General features: G+C 44.2%; 1 protein-coding gene across 18 annotated transcripts in view; it reads left to right on the forward strand.

The window, feature by feature from the left end:
• The window catches only part of mark3a (MAP/microtubule affinity-regulating kinase 3a), a 40,451-nt gene that overhangs the window by 14,504 nt on the left and 11,533 nt on the right, over positions 1 to 14,414 (forward strand). For 7 of the 18 annotated variants that reach the window (XM_058616008.1, XM_058616016.1, XM_058616014.1 and 4 more), the window contains exons 6-15: positions 1,227 to 1,297; positions 2,032 to 2,088; positions 3,112 to 3,348; positions 3,577 to 3,717; positions 5,622 to 5,721; positions 7,843 to 7,955; positions 8,449 to 8,599; positions 9,284 to 9,501; positions 10,102 to 10,205; positions 13,603 to 13,875. In XM_058616008.1, the coding sequence (XP_058471991.1) occupies positions 1,227 to 1,297; positions 2,032 to 2,088; positions 3,112 to 3,348; positions 3,577 to 3,717; positions 5,622 to 5,721; positions 7,843 to 7,955; positions 8,449 to 8,599; positions 9,284 to 9,501; positions 10,102 to 10,205; positions 13,603 to 13,875 (1,465 nt within the window). Of the gene's footprint in view, positions 1 to 1,226; positions 1,298 to 2,031; positions 2,089 to 3,111; positions 3,349 to 3,576; positions 3,718 to 5,621; positions 5,722 to 7,842; positions 7,956 to 8,448; positions 8,600 to 9,283; positions 9,502 to 10,101; positions 10,206 to 10,774; positions 13,876 to 14,414 lie in introns of those variants that run through there. The other 11 variants (XM_058616012.1, XM_058616018.1, XM_058616017.1 and 8 more) reach the window with 5 other exon arrangements.

Consider the following 14,414-nt stretch of genomic DNA (forward strand, 5'->3'; position numbering starts at 1 on the left):
CGAGTCTTTAGCGGTTGAGTCAGAGCATCGCGGCCGTGGACTGTTGCTTTTTTACCGGAGCTGTGAAGTAGAGAAACGCTCACTCACTCCACACCGGCCGCCTCCGCAGGTCAGCGCTGAGAGAGTGGGGAGGGTTTAGGAGGATTGTGGGAAAGCGGGGGAAGGCGCTTCGGTGGCAGATTTCACTGCATGTTGTTGTGTTTGCTTGAGCGCACGCACACACACACTTAAAGTAAAGATAAATGAGCACACGTGAACACCAAGCGTGGTCACGTTTTGTGAAGCTTTCTGAGCTGCAGAGGAAGCACAGACTAGATGATCCAGTCAACACGCAGCACCACACGCTTGTCGTTTAAATCACAAAATCAGTAGGATGAACATTTCGAGTTCAAAATTGCTATTTGACTGTTAAATGGAATTATTCATTGAATATTTGAATATTCTAATCTTGAGGGCATGAGAGCTAGTGAAAATAATGCAGGGTTCACCGTGTGTTGAAGTAACACGAGCAGCTAACGAGATGCATTCAGAGAACCTGGTAAATTCCATCACTTCTGTGGGATCTATTAGCGTGTTTAGCTCAGACGGAGCAGCTTCAAGTCCAGAGTCCACTTACTAATGCCGCTTTTCTACTATACATTTACGGCACGGCTCGACTATGCGGTTTAGTATCGTTTTCCATTTCTCTATAGCTCCTCCTCAACGTGGGCGGAGTCATCTTAGCTTGGCTGTTTTCTACGCGACACAAACACGGTAACTCGTGACTTGCAGAGCAGTTGTTTTGGGTGTAACTGAATCATTAGAATCAGTGGATTTGTTCACAGAATCGTTCAGTACTTCAGACTCCTGAAATACCACTGAACGTGGTCGTGATTGGTTAGTGGAAGAGCGCCGTGCGAGAGCTCAGGTGGTTCCTGGTGTAAAAAGTTTGAGAAGCACTGCTCTAGAGCAGCAGCTTTGTGCCTCCAGGAGAGGTTAAATGTAGAGGAAGCAGTGGCACTCGCGTCTCAGTTTGGAGAAGAAACACCCTGGAACCATACACATGGGTGTCAGTGCAGACCAGCTGCGTTTAAAGATTCATCACAGAGTTATTTTTAACTGTGTGTGTGTGTGTGAGTGAGAGACTCACTGTAAGTTTCTCTCCACCTTTTTGTTCTTCTCTCACTGCTGCGTCTAATCCCCTCCCTCCCTCCCTCCCCTCTCTCCCTGTCTTGGTTCTTTTGCAGGAGAGGTGTTCGACTACCTGGTTGCACATGGAAGAATGAAGGAAAAAGAGGCCAGGGCTAAATTTAGACAGGTACCCAGCTTTTTCTTTACTTCCCCTGCAGTGTTCTGGTTTCACACCTCTGCTCCGGGCTCTGCTTCAGACACAGACAGACATGTCCTCAGTCCTGAGACCTGAGACACAAGGGGAGACGTCACACCACATAAGAGACGTCCAAACCACTAAGTACTTCTAAATGAGTGATTTAAGTTTTAATCAGCTTCAGTGTTTTGTTTTCCTGTCAATCAACGAAAGCAACTGACAGAACAAGCTTGGCTGGAGTTTGAGTTATTCAGTTACTCTGATGTCCAGTTCATTCATTAATCAATCACACTTTATTCATATAGCACTTTTCATACTAGGGTTAAAGGCACAGCAACATAAATGAATAAAAACATAAAAGTATAACAGTAACAGTAGGAGAAGAGGTGGGTGTTTAAAGGTGATTTAAAATGTTCAGTGGTGGGGGCAAATTTCATTTCCACGGGTAAATGGTTCCAAAGTCTGGGGGCAGCTTAGGGCTGGGCTAATATAATAACGATATGTATCGTGATAGGCACTATCAGCTGAGCCTCTTCACAGGGGAAGAGCCTGAATATCTTCACCTCCTCATGTGCGCTCGTCTGTCTTTCCGGTCGCCTTCGACCACATCTCCTCCTCCTCCTCCTCCTCCTCCTCCTCCTCCTCCTCCTCCTCCTCCGCCGCCACCACTTCCTCTATCACCGCCTGTGAACGTGCAGCTAAACTCCGCTTGTCTTGTCTCGCAGATCGTGTCGGCGGTGCAGTACTGTCACCAGAAGCACATTGTTCACAGAGACCTCAAGGTGAGTTCAGTGAAGCAACTCTCAGCAAGTGAAATTCTGTTATCATGATAATGGATGTTTATCCAGCACTTTTATTAGTGCTCAGTGACCCATTAACTCGAATGGAAAAAGGAGAATGAATCACTGTTTTCTGCATCTTTTAAGTTTCACTTCCAGGCTGCAGTAGCTTCATACACCAGGTGGTGTACTGCATGAATCACTCGACTATAATTAAAACCCTCTTGATTACGTTTGTCGCGAGTGTAGACGAGCAGAGCGCCGCCGCGCGAGGCTAATTTCTTCCCTCTGACTCATCTCGGACGGGAAGGTCACGGGCCGGCGTGCGGCGCTGACGTCGACGCACTCTCGTCTCCGCTCTCCGCAGCACGTCTGATTAAACAAAACAAAGAGACCTGCTGCTAACGAGGCTGCTCCGCCGCTCTGCCCTTTTTGACATGACGCCACAGTCAGCGCGAGTCTCCACTGCTCACGTGTGAGCGGACCTCCTCCGCTGCACAGCGGTGAACGCGCTCCGCTCTCGTCCAGGTATAAATATCCATGCCCTGAGTGGGAGTCGCTCGTGCGTCCGCTGCTGTAAATGATCCACGCAGAGGGAGACGATGTGAGAGGAGATTTCTCTTCCTGCTCCCTCCGTGTGCAGTTTATAACTGCGGGGCGTTTGAAGCCAACGCCGCTCCTGTGATGCGTCACAAAGCAGCGGCGCAGCGACTCCTGATCGATCAGCGGCCACGTAAACCATGATCGCTGGTTCTCTCGCTCGACAGAAGAACATTTCAGTCTCAAGTCCAAAGTTTTCAATCATTTATTTTTATCCAATCTAACTTTTATCTGCACCAAGTGCTGTATAATAATATTAAATCAAAGATCCTTGGTCTTCTGGCATATGTCGTTTCTGGTTGCCGATCCCGTGTTCCACGAGTGGAGTGAAACTCGACCAAAGGCATCCTGGAGGACAAAAGATGGATAGATTAAGACTTGAAATGAGCTCAAGTGTTACATTTGTGTGTGTGCTTGTGCCTTCAGGCCGAGAACCTGCTCCTCGACGCCGACATGAACATCAAGATCGCCGATTTCGGCTTCAGCAACGAGTTCACCATGGGCAACAAGCTGGACACGTTCTGCGGCTCTCCACCATACGCCGCGCCGGAGCTTTTCCAGGGGAAGAAGTACGACGGGCCGGAGGTGGACGTCTGGAGTCTCGGGGTCATACTGTACACGCTGGTCAGCGGCTCGCTGCCCTTCGACGGACAAAACCTCAAGGTTTGCCCGAGCATTTCTTCCTCTCTGTCCTGGCTTTTAGCTGCAGTCTCATGACTGAAATATAAACGATCACAACCTTTCACTGTGACTAAAGCAGTCTCATGAGTCATGATTTTAGCGGCTCTTCCACATGAATGTATTTTTGGACGTGTTTGTGTTAAATAGTGTTACCTACTGTCTCTTCCTAACTCCACCCCCGGTCCTGCGGGGTCGCTCTGCTCTCTGCAGGAGCTGCGCGAGCGCGTCCTCCGAGGAAAGTACCGCATCCCCTTCTACATGTCCACAGACTGCGAGAACCTCCTCAAACGCTTTCTGGTGCTCAACCCGTCCAAGCGGGGAACGCTCGAGGTGAGGGAGGACGCAGAAAATGTAAATATACCTCTTTGTTCTTGGCACTCTTCCCCTCCTCAGCACGTCTGCACCATCGGAGAAAACCATCCACCCTCCACCTCACCCTCTCCTGGTCGTGTAACTCCCCCCTCCATCCATCATCCATCCATCCATCCTCCCTCCATCATCTCCTCTGACGCCCACAGTATCCTCTTCTCTGTCTGATGTTATATGAATAATACATCACCATTTCTGCCTTTTTGTATAAAAACGAGATCTTTTCTGTTCTCTCCTGGAGTCGAGGAAGTGTCACTGAATAAATAAATAAGCAAACAAAAGAGCTGAAATTAACAAATATAGTAAAGTGGTAACAAAAGACGACCTACAGCGAGGAAACATGAAGAAAACACTGAGACATTGTTAAGATGAACCAGCTGAGCAGATGTTGAATCGTGATGATACACAGAGGGTAGTTCCCCCCCCCCCCCCCCCCCCTTTCCCTTTTAATCTGATTATTCTGAAATGTTTCCACTCCTGGTCAAAATTTATTGATAAAAGGAGGTTGTGTTTCAACAATGGGGCTCGTCCGCTGAATGCTTCGTCCAAAAAGAATCAAATATATTCCAAAAATGTTGTACCGCAGGCTTCGCACAAAAATCCTCATTTATTTCTGTAGACGACCGATATTGGCTTTAAAATATATATATATATATATATATATATATATATACGTACATACATATATGAATTCAGCTAAATGTCGCCGGCCTGACCCAGGGTTGTCTGCGCGTCAACCTCAGATGACACAATGTTTGACCTGGATTATTTTTTTTAACGAGGAGCCGAGCCAAACTAATTATCACTGATCGTGCTCTGATGTAAGCAGAGAGAGAGAGAGAGAGAGCGTTTGATCAGGTCTGAAAATCAACCACACAACAAAATGCTGCACACAGCGAAAGGGCAAACGGAAATAAAGTTTGGTCTACTTTTGCTTTAAGTCGCAGAAAAGAAGCGGCTGTGACCTGAACTAATACTTGACTAACCTCTTTAAACCCAGAGGAATTAAATTAGATGTTCCCGGGTACAGAGAGAGAATGCTTTCTTTCTCTTCCTCTTTCCTCTGCGTTAAATGGAGCCAAATGTTTCAAGTAAGACAATCCATTCCCTTTCTTGTCAGATTAAATAGAAAAATAAGAAGGACCCTAAATTGTCTGGTTGCTTTAACTTTTTTTGCAGATTAAATATGTGCCTTTTTGTGTGAACACACAGGTTAATGGGATACCTGGACGCAGCTCTTTTCTCTTGCATTTGTTTAACACTCAAGCCTCAAAGTTTTCACAAAAGGGCTGGAAAATGTCCCTTAAATAAGTGCCTTTTGCCTCTTTTTTCCAGAACTCTTAGTTACAATTTACTGCATGTTTACAAAAAACCTTGTTATAAATGAATCAGAGATTTTGAAATTTGGCTTTGAAGTGCAACTTCCTTGCTTTCAGAAACTGGTGGAATTTTTCCCCGATAGCACAAATCGTCGCATGATTACGGTGCTGGCGCTTCGCTCGGTGATAAAGGCTTGCATTTATGGATAGCTGACTCCAATTTGGTCAAATTTCAGACCACAACAGTGTTCAAAAGTCATTTTTAGTAGTTAGTTTGATTGGTGCCTTGTTTTGTAGAGTGTGTGACGTCATCTGGAGAATCTCAAATGCCAATTGTTGACGCAGTGACCGCTGATGTCGTGCGACGTTCGTGTCTAACTGTAGAATTGTCATAAAAAAAAGTTCAGTGAGTGAGTTCTTCTGCCCCCATTTTCACAAGATAACGTTCACTTATCTTGGGAAAATGGGCCAATCTCAGCTGACGTAGAATGTGATAATAATGACGAGGAATCCCTCAGTATAAATATTGTCTGTTACTTACTCTTGTTGTGTGATCTGTGTGTGCAGCAAATCATGAGGGATCGATGGATCAACACGGGGTTCGACGAGGACGAGCTGAAGCCTTACACTGAACCGGAGCTGGACATCACGGACCAGAAGAGAATAGGTGAGTGATGCTCGTCAGGCTGCTGATGGTGCAGCAGCAGCAGCTCAAACATCACATCACCGCAGGGGTTTTTTATTTCCTTTTTTAAAAGCCCAGAAACATGCTTACTCCTTTGAGTTTTCCAGCGAAACGCGACGCCCTGCAATCACAAGAGTGCACACGTCCTCCGCTCTTCATTTATCACGGCGTATTAAAATCAATCGGGGGTGATTTTTCACTTGGCGCTGAGGGAGAGACGTGCGATGCGTCAGCGCTGAAGAGCTTTTAAAGGGAAAGATGAAACGTGAGGATGATGGAGGAATAAACATGAGCAGTGTGAACAGAGCAGAGAGGGAGAGACAAGAGGGAGGGGAAGGAAGTGCGTGTTCTTGCATAACAGCAGCCGGGGGGGTTTGCCATCGATGCTCGTGTCGGGGAAAACTCACGATCGCACAAGAAAGAGAAAAAAATAATGATGTATGAGGGGGAGGAGAAAAGGGAAGAGAGGAGAGAGCGAGGTCTTTCCCGGCGTCCTGAATAATTCACCAAAAGCAGCTTCCAGTGCTGGGACTGTTGGATTAACTGCATGTGATGTAGGTTTTGTTCGCAGCAGCAATATTGAGAATTATTCTGCAATATCTTCTGCGTCCTTTGTTCAGAAATGATCGGCGAGTTGTGTCCGTTTAGTCGTTTAAACTTGTTGTTTTTCCGCATGTCATTCCGTAACCTGAAAACACACCTACAATATGTCTAATATTCAGCCTTTAAAACCTTTTTAATATGACGATATCGAAACGTCATCATTCTTAATCTTGTCCTACCACTAAAATGAATAGAAATTACCAGGTGATTTAAACGTCACCCAAAAAATAAATATAATATAATTCTCTCTGTCTGTCGGTGTGAATGCTTCCTCTTCCTCTACCTCGCTGGTGTGAGACGGTTGGACTCGGCCTGTAAGAACCTGCAGAGGGAAGAGCTGTTAATTTAATCTCATTTCAGCGCGTGACAATCCCACAGAGGCACGTTCCGGGTCATCGTGAGTCAGAGAGAAGCTGCAGGAGGAGAATCTTTTGCTTGGAAATAAATGTTCTCCAGCGCGTTTCACAGACAACTGTGTTTTTAAATATTCATGGGAGGAGAGTGCGCGTGTGTGTGTGTGTGTGTGTGTTACATGTGGAGCGGGAACCACAATTCAAATTTTTTTTGTCTCCACCAATAGATGGATTTAGAGACAGATGGATGTACTTTATTGACCCCAAAATATGACAACATTTTTGTGTTACAACAGCACGGTTTCAGACCTGGTTTTAAGTATGAGGGTAAGGGTCTAGGTTAGGGTCAGGGTGCTAGGGAATGCATTAGTAGCAGTGAGTGTCTCACTCAGACTCTCCAATCAGCATCTTTCCACTTGTGATTGGTGAGCAGGAGGCTGATGAACTCACTGAGTCTGAGTCACTTGACTAAAGTCGACCACCTGCCTCACGTTTCCTGTGACAATTAGTGAGTCGATCACGTGGCAAAACGACCGCTAATTTGCTGGAAAATGAAGACGTGATTTAATGGTTTGAGTCATTTTTCTTGTTTTGGTGACTCAGACTTTCTGCTTTTCTTGTTTTTTATAGACAAGATAAAGATCTTCTAAGATGGCGTCTGTAGTCGTCGTTCAGACACCCATACGGCTTAAAATTAGGGGTGCATTTAAATAAAAACAACCAAAAAATCAGTGATACAATGCTTTACAAATGTATGAGACATTGATAATTATTCTAATCATTTTTTACATTTCTGTAATGGTTAATACACCAGTATGTAGACGCTCTTTCACCTGAAATTACATTTTTAATGCTAAAATATAATTATTATTATTATTATTGTCATTATCCATGAATTTTCTAATTCAATGCAAATTTTGGATTAAGATGTCAAATTATCAGAAAAATGACAGGTTGAATGTTATGCTTGATTCATTTATTATTGTTATTATTATAATAATATATATTATATATACATTATTATATAGTATATAATATTTTAAGAGTCTTTACATTTAACATTTTGACATTTAAAGAACAGTATCCAGAGTAGACTTGACCGTGAACTGATTAACCGTGACGGTTTCCGTGTTGTGTTTGTGTGCAGACGTGATGGTGGGAATGGGCTACAACCTGGACAAGATCCAGGAGTCTCTGGCCAAGATGAAGTACGACGAGATCACGGCCACGTACCTGCTGCTGGGCAGGAAGGCTTCTGAGGTACGGACATCATTGTTTTCTCGACATGAGTCGCCCATATTTGAACCTTTTTCAGGTTACTGTGATCCCATTTCAAACCACTGTAAACCTGCTGTTTTATCTTTATAAACGTTTTATCTAGGTTAAGTGTTGTCGTCTCTGTGCAGCAGTGAAGAATTATCCAATGAAGAGAGGAGACAACAGCAGACACTTTATGAGCTAAATATCCACTGACATTATGTATGAGAGATAAAGTATGGTAACTTATCTCTGCTGCAGCCCCTTGTTTTTCTTTAGTTGAGAAGTTTTTGAGAGAGTTCTGGGGCATTTTAGCTTTTGTAACCTCTTCTTCGTCATCTTCTTCCTCCTCCTGTGTTTACTTGAATGTTAAAAGTCAGATTTTAGTTGGATTAAGTCGATAAGTCTGTCTTTATATGTACGTTAGTCCGACTAATATGGAGCAAGTCTTAGTCGGACTAACATACCTCGATGTGTGTGTGTGTTTGTCCTCCAGCTGGAACCCAGCGAGTCAGCCTCCAGCAGCAACCTCTCTCTGGCCAAACCCAGACCCAACAGCGAGCTCAACGGTCAGTCGCCCGCTCACCTCAAAGTGCAGCGGAGCGTGTCGTCGTCCAACCACAAACAGAGACGTTACAGCGAACAAGGCGAGTGGAAACGTCGTGTCTCTTTCAAACCCGTCGCAGACACGTTTTTATTTTTACTGAGCCGCTCTTGGTTTGTTTTTGTTTTTTTGGAGTTGACTCGAGCTCAAACTGTCCTTGTAAAAGAAACGGTAGCCTGTGTCAGGCTGTTAAATGCTCTTAAATCAAACTGGTCACATGGTGGAGACACTTTAACCTTTAGCTAAGTTTACAGTGTTTCCTCTCTCTGTGAGATCCGCAGCTCAAATGTCTTCACTTAGAACTCGTAAAGCTGTGACTGCAGCGTTCACAAGGAAAGACCACGATATGTTTAGATGTTTGAATAATAGCAGGATGTTCAAATAAGCATTTACACACGTGGAGCTGAGATACAGTCAATGTTTTGATAACAAATGGAACATTAAATGAAAAGAATGTTTGTCAAATTGAACTAATTACACGCATACCACGAAATAAAAACCTCTCAAAATAAACAAACTGAGCCAAATAAAAACTAAAAACTGAAATTAAAACTTAATTTTTTAATTTTATAACAATAACGCACAATTCTACATCTTCACATGTCGACCAAACGAAAGAGAAAAGGACAGAAATACAAGCTCCGCCTTAAATAAGCACCTAATTATCAAAACTGATGCTCTTACATTATTGATCAACATGAGGTATGTTTGTTTTTTCCTTCTGCAGTCGGTCAGAACGTCCCTGCAGGGATGTCTAATCCGAAGAGGAGTCAGACGACTACGGCGGAGAACAACGCCAAGGAGGAGAGCGGCGTCCAGCTCCGGAAACCCAGCACGCCGGGCAGCCGCGGGGCTCCGCCCGCCAGCCCCCTGCTGGGCAACGCCAACAACCCCAACAAGGCCGACATCCCTGACCGCAGGAAAGGCGCCACCACGGGCCCGAGCGTGAGTCGCACGGTCACGTTACCCGCATGTTCACTGACGTTTTTATTCCATTTATTATGAAGTTTGTTTGTATTTTTGCAAAAATCTGTTATTCATTGATACATCGTTGGTGGTTTTACTGTCTTAAATTACAATTTATCACATACTTTAATCACGTAATTGACCAAATCACCCTCACAACCAATCCTATTTCATATTTTCTGTCAATCAACTGTTGGAGCAGTTTAAATATCATTTGATGTTTGTTTTAACCCTCTTGTGACCATCATGATATTCAGACCGCCTGGATTTACTTTGATTTAATGGCTGTGGAATTGTTACAGAATGTTCAATGAGTGAAAGATAACTTTCACTTTAGATATCTGGCAGTTATTTATTCAAGCGTTTAGGAATTACCGTGCTGAGAAGCTGACGTCACAAACGCGCGACGCACCGGTGAATCTCGCAGTGCTCTATTTCTCTGATTTCCAGTATCCATCCATCCGTCTTCTACCTCTTTATCCTCCACATGAGGGTCACAGGGTGGTGCTGAAGGTGCTGTAGGGTTAAAGTGCTGCCAAAGGTCAGTTTGTGATGGACTTTCTGTCTCTGGTCCTGCAGAATATCACTGCGTCGGCAGGCATGACCAGAAGGAACACGTACGTCTGCAGTGACAGGAACAACGCGGACCGCCTCGCCGTCATCCCCAACGGGAAAGAGAACAGGTGAGAGGAGGAAGTTTGTTGCCTACTACTAGGAAAATAATAACCTTTTTATTTATTTTACTATTTTTTTAAACTGAGGTCAAAGATGAACGGGTTGAACTCAAAGTTAAAACAGTTTAAATCTGATTACTCGGCACAAGAAGAGGACAAAAACCCATCACTGTGGTCAAATTTAAGTCCTGTAAATGTGACTTTATTGACGGATCGATGTAGTCTTCTGGATATAAAACACACTCCCGTGTTGAAGCCTTGAGATTCATGATTTTACTTGCACCATTTGAGTTTGCTAAGTTTTAATAGAAACTTATTTTCCCTTAAAATTCCATTCAGACATCAAACCTGAAGTCTACGTCCATTTTTTATGTACGCTCTCTGAACTCTGAAAGCAGAATCAAGTCCCAGCTGTTTGAGGATCCCAACAAAAACTTGTTTCATGACTTTATTTTCCTTCCCCCTTAAATTTACTTTTCCATCTTCTTTCTAATTTTTCATTTCTGCCTGTGTGTGTTTGGGGTTTGGTTTTCGGGGGTTTGGGGTTGTTTTATTTTTCTTCGTCGTGGCATGACCAGCATGACAGAGATGGCTTGTGCCACTAGCCCCTCATCTGCCTTTGCGGCTACTGTGCTGGGTGCCTCGTCCAGTTCGGTGCGGCTGAGGTATCAAACCGCCGGCCCTTTGCACACTTGCCAGGCAGGCTGGGCCACGCTGCCCCACTCCTACTACGATCTGGACTACAGCGTGCCCAAGTAAGACGAGACAAGACGGCAGGGCCTCCAAACGTCCCCCCGTCTGTCTGTCTGTCTGTCTGTCTGTGTGTGTCCCCTCTCCTGTCTGAGCCTCTGATCGGCCCCTCGCTAACCCACAAGTCAGCCGCCTTCACTCTCTAACTCCACCACTAAACCATGGACACATTTCCTGCAACTGTAAACAAAGTGCATCCCACCTGTTTTTTCATGTCAGTGTCTGAAGTCGATGTTTGTCAGAGCAGAACAGGTCAAACTACACAGACTACACCTATCAGAACATAGCACACCTTTGATTTTTATTGTAAATTTGTCATAAAAAGACACGAGTAGAGACAGCAGCGATAGACAGTTGGCCTGTTAGCAAGCTAGCATAGATAGATAGTTGGCCTGTTGGCAAATTAGCATAGATAAATAGTTGGCCTGTTAGTAAACTAGCATAGACAGGTAGTTGGCCTGTTACCAAGCTAGCGTAGATAGATAGTTGGCCTGTTAGCAAACTAGCATAGATAGTTGGCCTGTTAGCAAACTAGCATAGATAGATAGTTGGCCTATTAGCAAGCTAGCATAGATAGTTAGTTGGCCTGTTACCAAGCTAGCGTAGATAGATAGTTGGCCTGTTAGCAAACTAGCATAGATAGGCAAACATATAGTTGCTAGTTGTTAGTGAGCTAGCATCGATAGCATAGACAGATGGGCAGATTGTTAGTTGGCTAATTAGCAATCTAGCATAGATGGACAGATTGATAGTTGACTAGTTAGCAAGTCAACATAGATAGGCAGATTGATAGTTGGCTAGTTAGTGTGTGTGTGGATGAACACTGGTTTGTGTAAACAGAACAGGTGATGCCATTTTACTGACAGTTCAGTGATTTAAGGAAACATTTCACCAGCGTCTGACATGAGTGTAGTTTCAGACACTGACCACTGGAGGCACAAGGACAGAAAAATATGTATCCCCACACTGACGTTGTGTGTGTGTGTGTGATGGTATTTTTCCTGCTCTGCGTTATTCGTCCTCCTGCTGGTCAAACTGAACGACGCAGTCATTTACAATATAACAGCAACTTCTCTCAGCTCTGCTCCTGACCTCTCCTCTGCCCTCTGCTGTCACCTTTGACCCTGATCTTCTCCGTCTGGATCCTCCTCATCTGTTCAAACACGACGGACGAGCTCCACCGCTCACCGGCTCCCCCTGCTGTCCCGGCACCCTCAGACACTTCTGTTCTGTTCACACTGTGAAAATGATCAGGGACAAAAAATCATGAAGAGCTTGATCTCCAGGACAGGAAATTAAATGCAGCTGGATCCTGATAAACACCTTTTCCTTCTTTTTCCAAATTTCTTCTTTGGCTCATGAACTGATTTAAATCATAATTTTCTGTTTCCTGTTTCCACCTGAAGATGTTTAGCTGGATTTTGACTGGAGGAGCCTCCGTCTGAGTTCCTGCTCTACTTTGCTTACCACAAAGATTGGGGTCAGCAGTGCAGCAGAGGGTCGTTTTTATTATAAGTATTATTATTATTGGTGTAATTCAAAGCTTGTATGTAGGAGTTAACATTAGGGATGATGGGCAGACATTTCTGGAGTTTAACAACAAATTAGGTTCAGTGTAAAGCTTTAAAAAAAAAAAGAATTATGTGTTATGATGGTGAGATAATAAAGATTTCAGCAGTGAATTTCTCCTCTGCAACTTTCATTTAGTCAACAAAACAAAACAAGCATAGATGGAGAATTGGCTCATTAGCATAGATGGATATTTGGCTTGTTAGCAAGTTAGCATAGATAGTTGGCTTGTTAGCAAGTTAGCATAGAAAAAATATGAAATGTATAAAATATAAGGATAATAAACACAGCTATAATCATGGGTAAATGTATCAACAAATGAATAAATTGTAAAATAATGGCATCATTTTTGGGGGTTTTAACCTCTTTTATCTGTCTCATTTGTGGTAGAAACAAAGCATTTGTTTATTTCACTGTGTCATTTGGTGGAATGACTAAAAATAACTTTTTTACATCTGCTATTTAACATAAGAAAAACAGGTTTAAACATTTTATCTGAATCCGTCAGCTGCTTATTTACATTTGTCCCTGTTAAATTTAATTTCCTGCCCTGTTGACATCTAACACGCAACATCCATTTATCCTAAACTCACATTAGGCAACATTAGAAACCCATGTCAGCACAGACACGTGGATTCATTGAAAAGATGACGACAAAAATGTGACGCAACAGTTTCAAGCTGCTTGTTGTTTTTTTCCACTCCAGTCGTGTAGCTGCATCATTTGACCTTTGTTGTTGTTGTTGACAGACACAGGAGCGGGTTTCCCACTGAAGACAGTAGGGGTGTCGGGACGTCTCCACACGCATCATAAGGATGTGGACGTAACTACGACAACAACTCCGTTAACACAGACGACTCTTCTGTCCTCATTTGGAGCGAAACATTTAACATCACATTTAAAAAGCTCAAGTTAAATTTGTGTACTAGTTATTCTGCTTTTACTGAATATGTGAGGAGTTAAAGATAATTCATGAGCGCAGGTTCAGTGACGTGCACGTCTGCAGTGGAGAAAACTCGTCGTCCAAACACCTGATCACACCTGACTCCGCCCCCCTCTTCTTCCTCTCTTCTCCGTCCTCCCGCAGCAGCATCGCCGTGTCGCCAGGCACTCAGAGGAACCCAGTGGTGTCCACCCATAGCGTCGCCAACGCCACCACGCCCGACCGACTCCGCTTCCCCCGGGGAACCGCCAGCCGCAGCACCTTCCACGGCGGCCAGCTGAGAGACCGGCGCACGGCCACGTACAACGGGCCGCCGGCCTCGCCCACGCTCTCCCACGACGCCACGCCTCTGTCCCAGACGCGCAGCCGTGGGACCAGCAACCTTTTCTCCAAACTCACCTCCAAACTCACCCGCAGGTAAGCGAGGGAACAGCACGGGCTCGGGGTTTTCTTTAAGTCTTAGTCTTAGTTTTTATCATTTGTGTGCATGTGTTAATACAACTCTGGTCAGGACTGAAATAGACTCTAGCCAGCGCTGCTCTGCACAGTATAATCTCCTCTGACTCTGCCTGTTCCAGTTAAAAAAACAGTTGACACGCTGCCTTCTGCAGTTAGGATGATTAATTACATGCTTTGTGGGAGCACTACACTGTCCTATACGATGTGATTTATCCTCAAGTCCAAATTGTGTATCTGTCACTGCCTGGTTGCCTGCGACAAAGACCCAAAACTGCTCACCATGAGCCACACTTTCACCCTTTTTGTAAAAGAAACGACTAATGTTGTTGTTCAGAGATTTAGAATTTGATTAAAATGATAATGTGGTGCTTGAACAATCGGAGTCCTTTATTATGTTCTATTTTTCTCTGATAGAACTGGGGAAAAGTTTGATTGGTTGAGGTAGAAGCCTGGTCCATTCAGATTCACACTGTTCAGTTAACTCGCAGTAGTCGTCG

This window comes from Solea solea, chromosome 18 (assembly GCF_958295425.1).
Source record: "Solea solea chromosome 18, fSolSol10.1, whole genome shotgun sequence".
NCBI classification, from domain to species: domain Eukaryota; kingdom Metazoa; phylum Chordata; class Actinopteri; order Pleuronectiformes; family Soleidae; genus Solea; species Solea solea.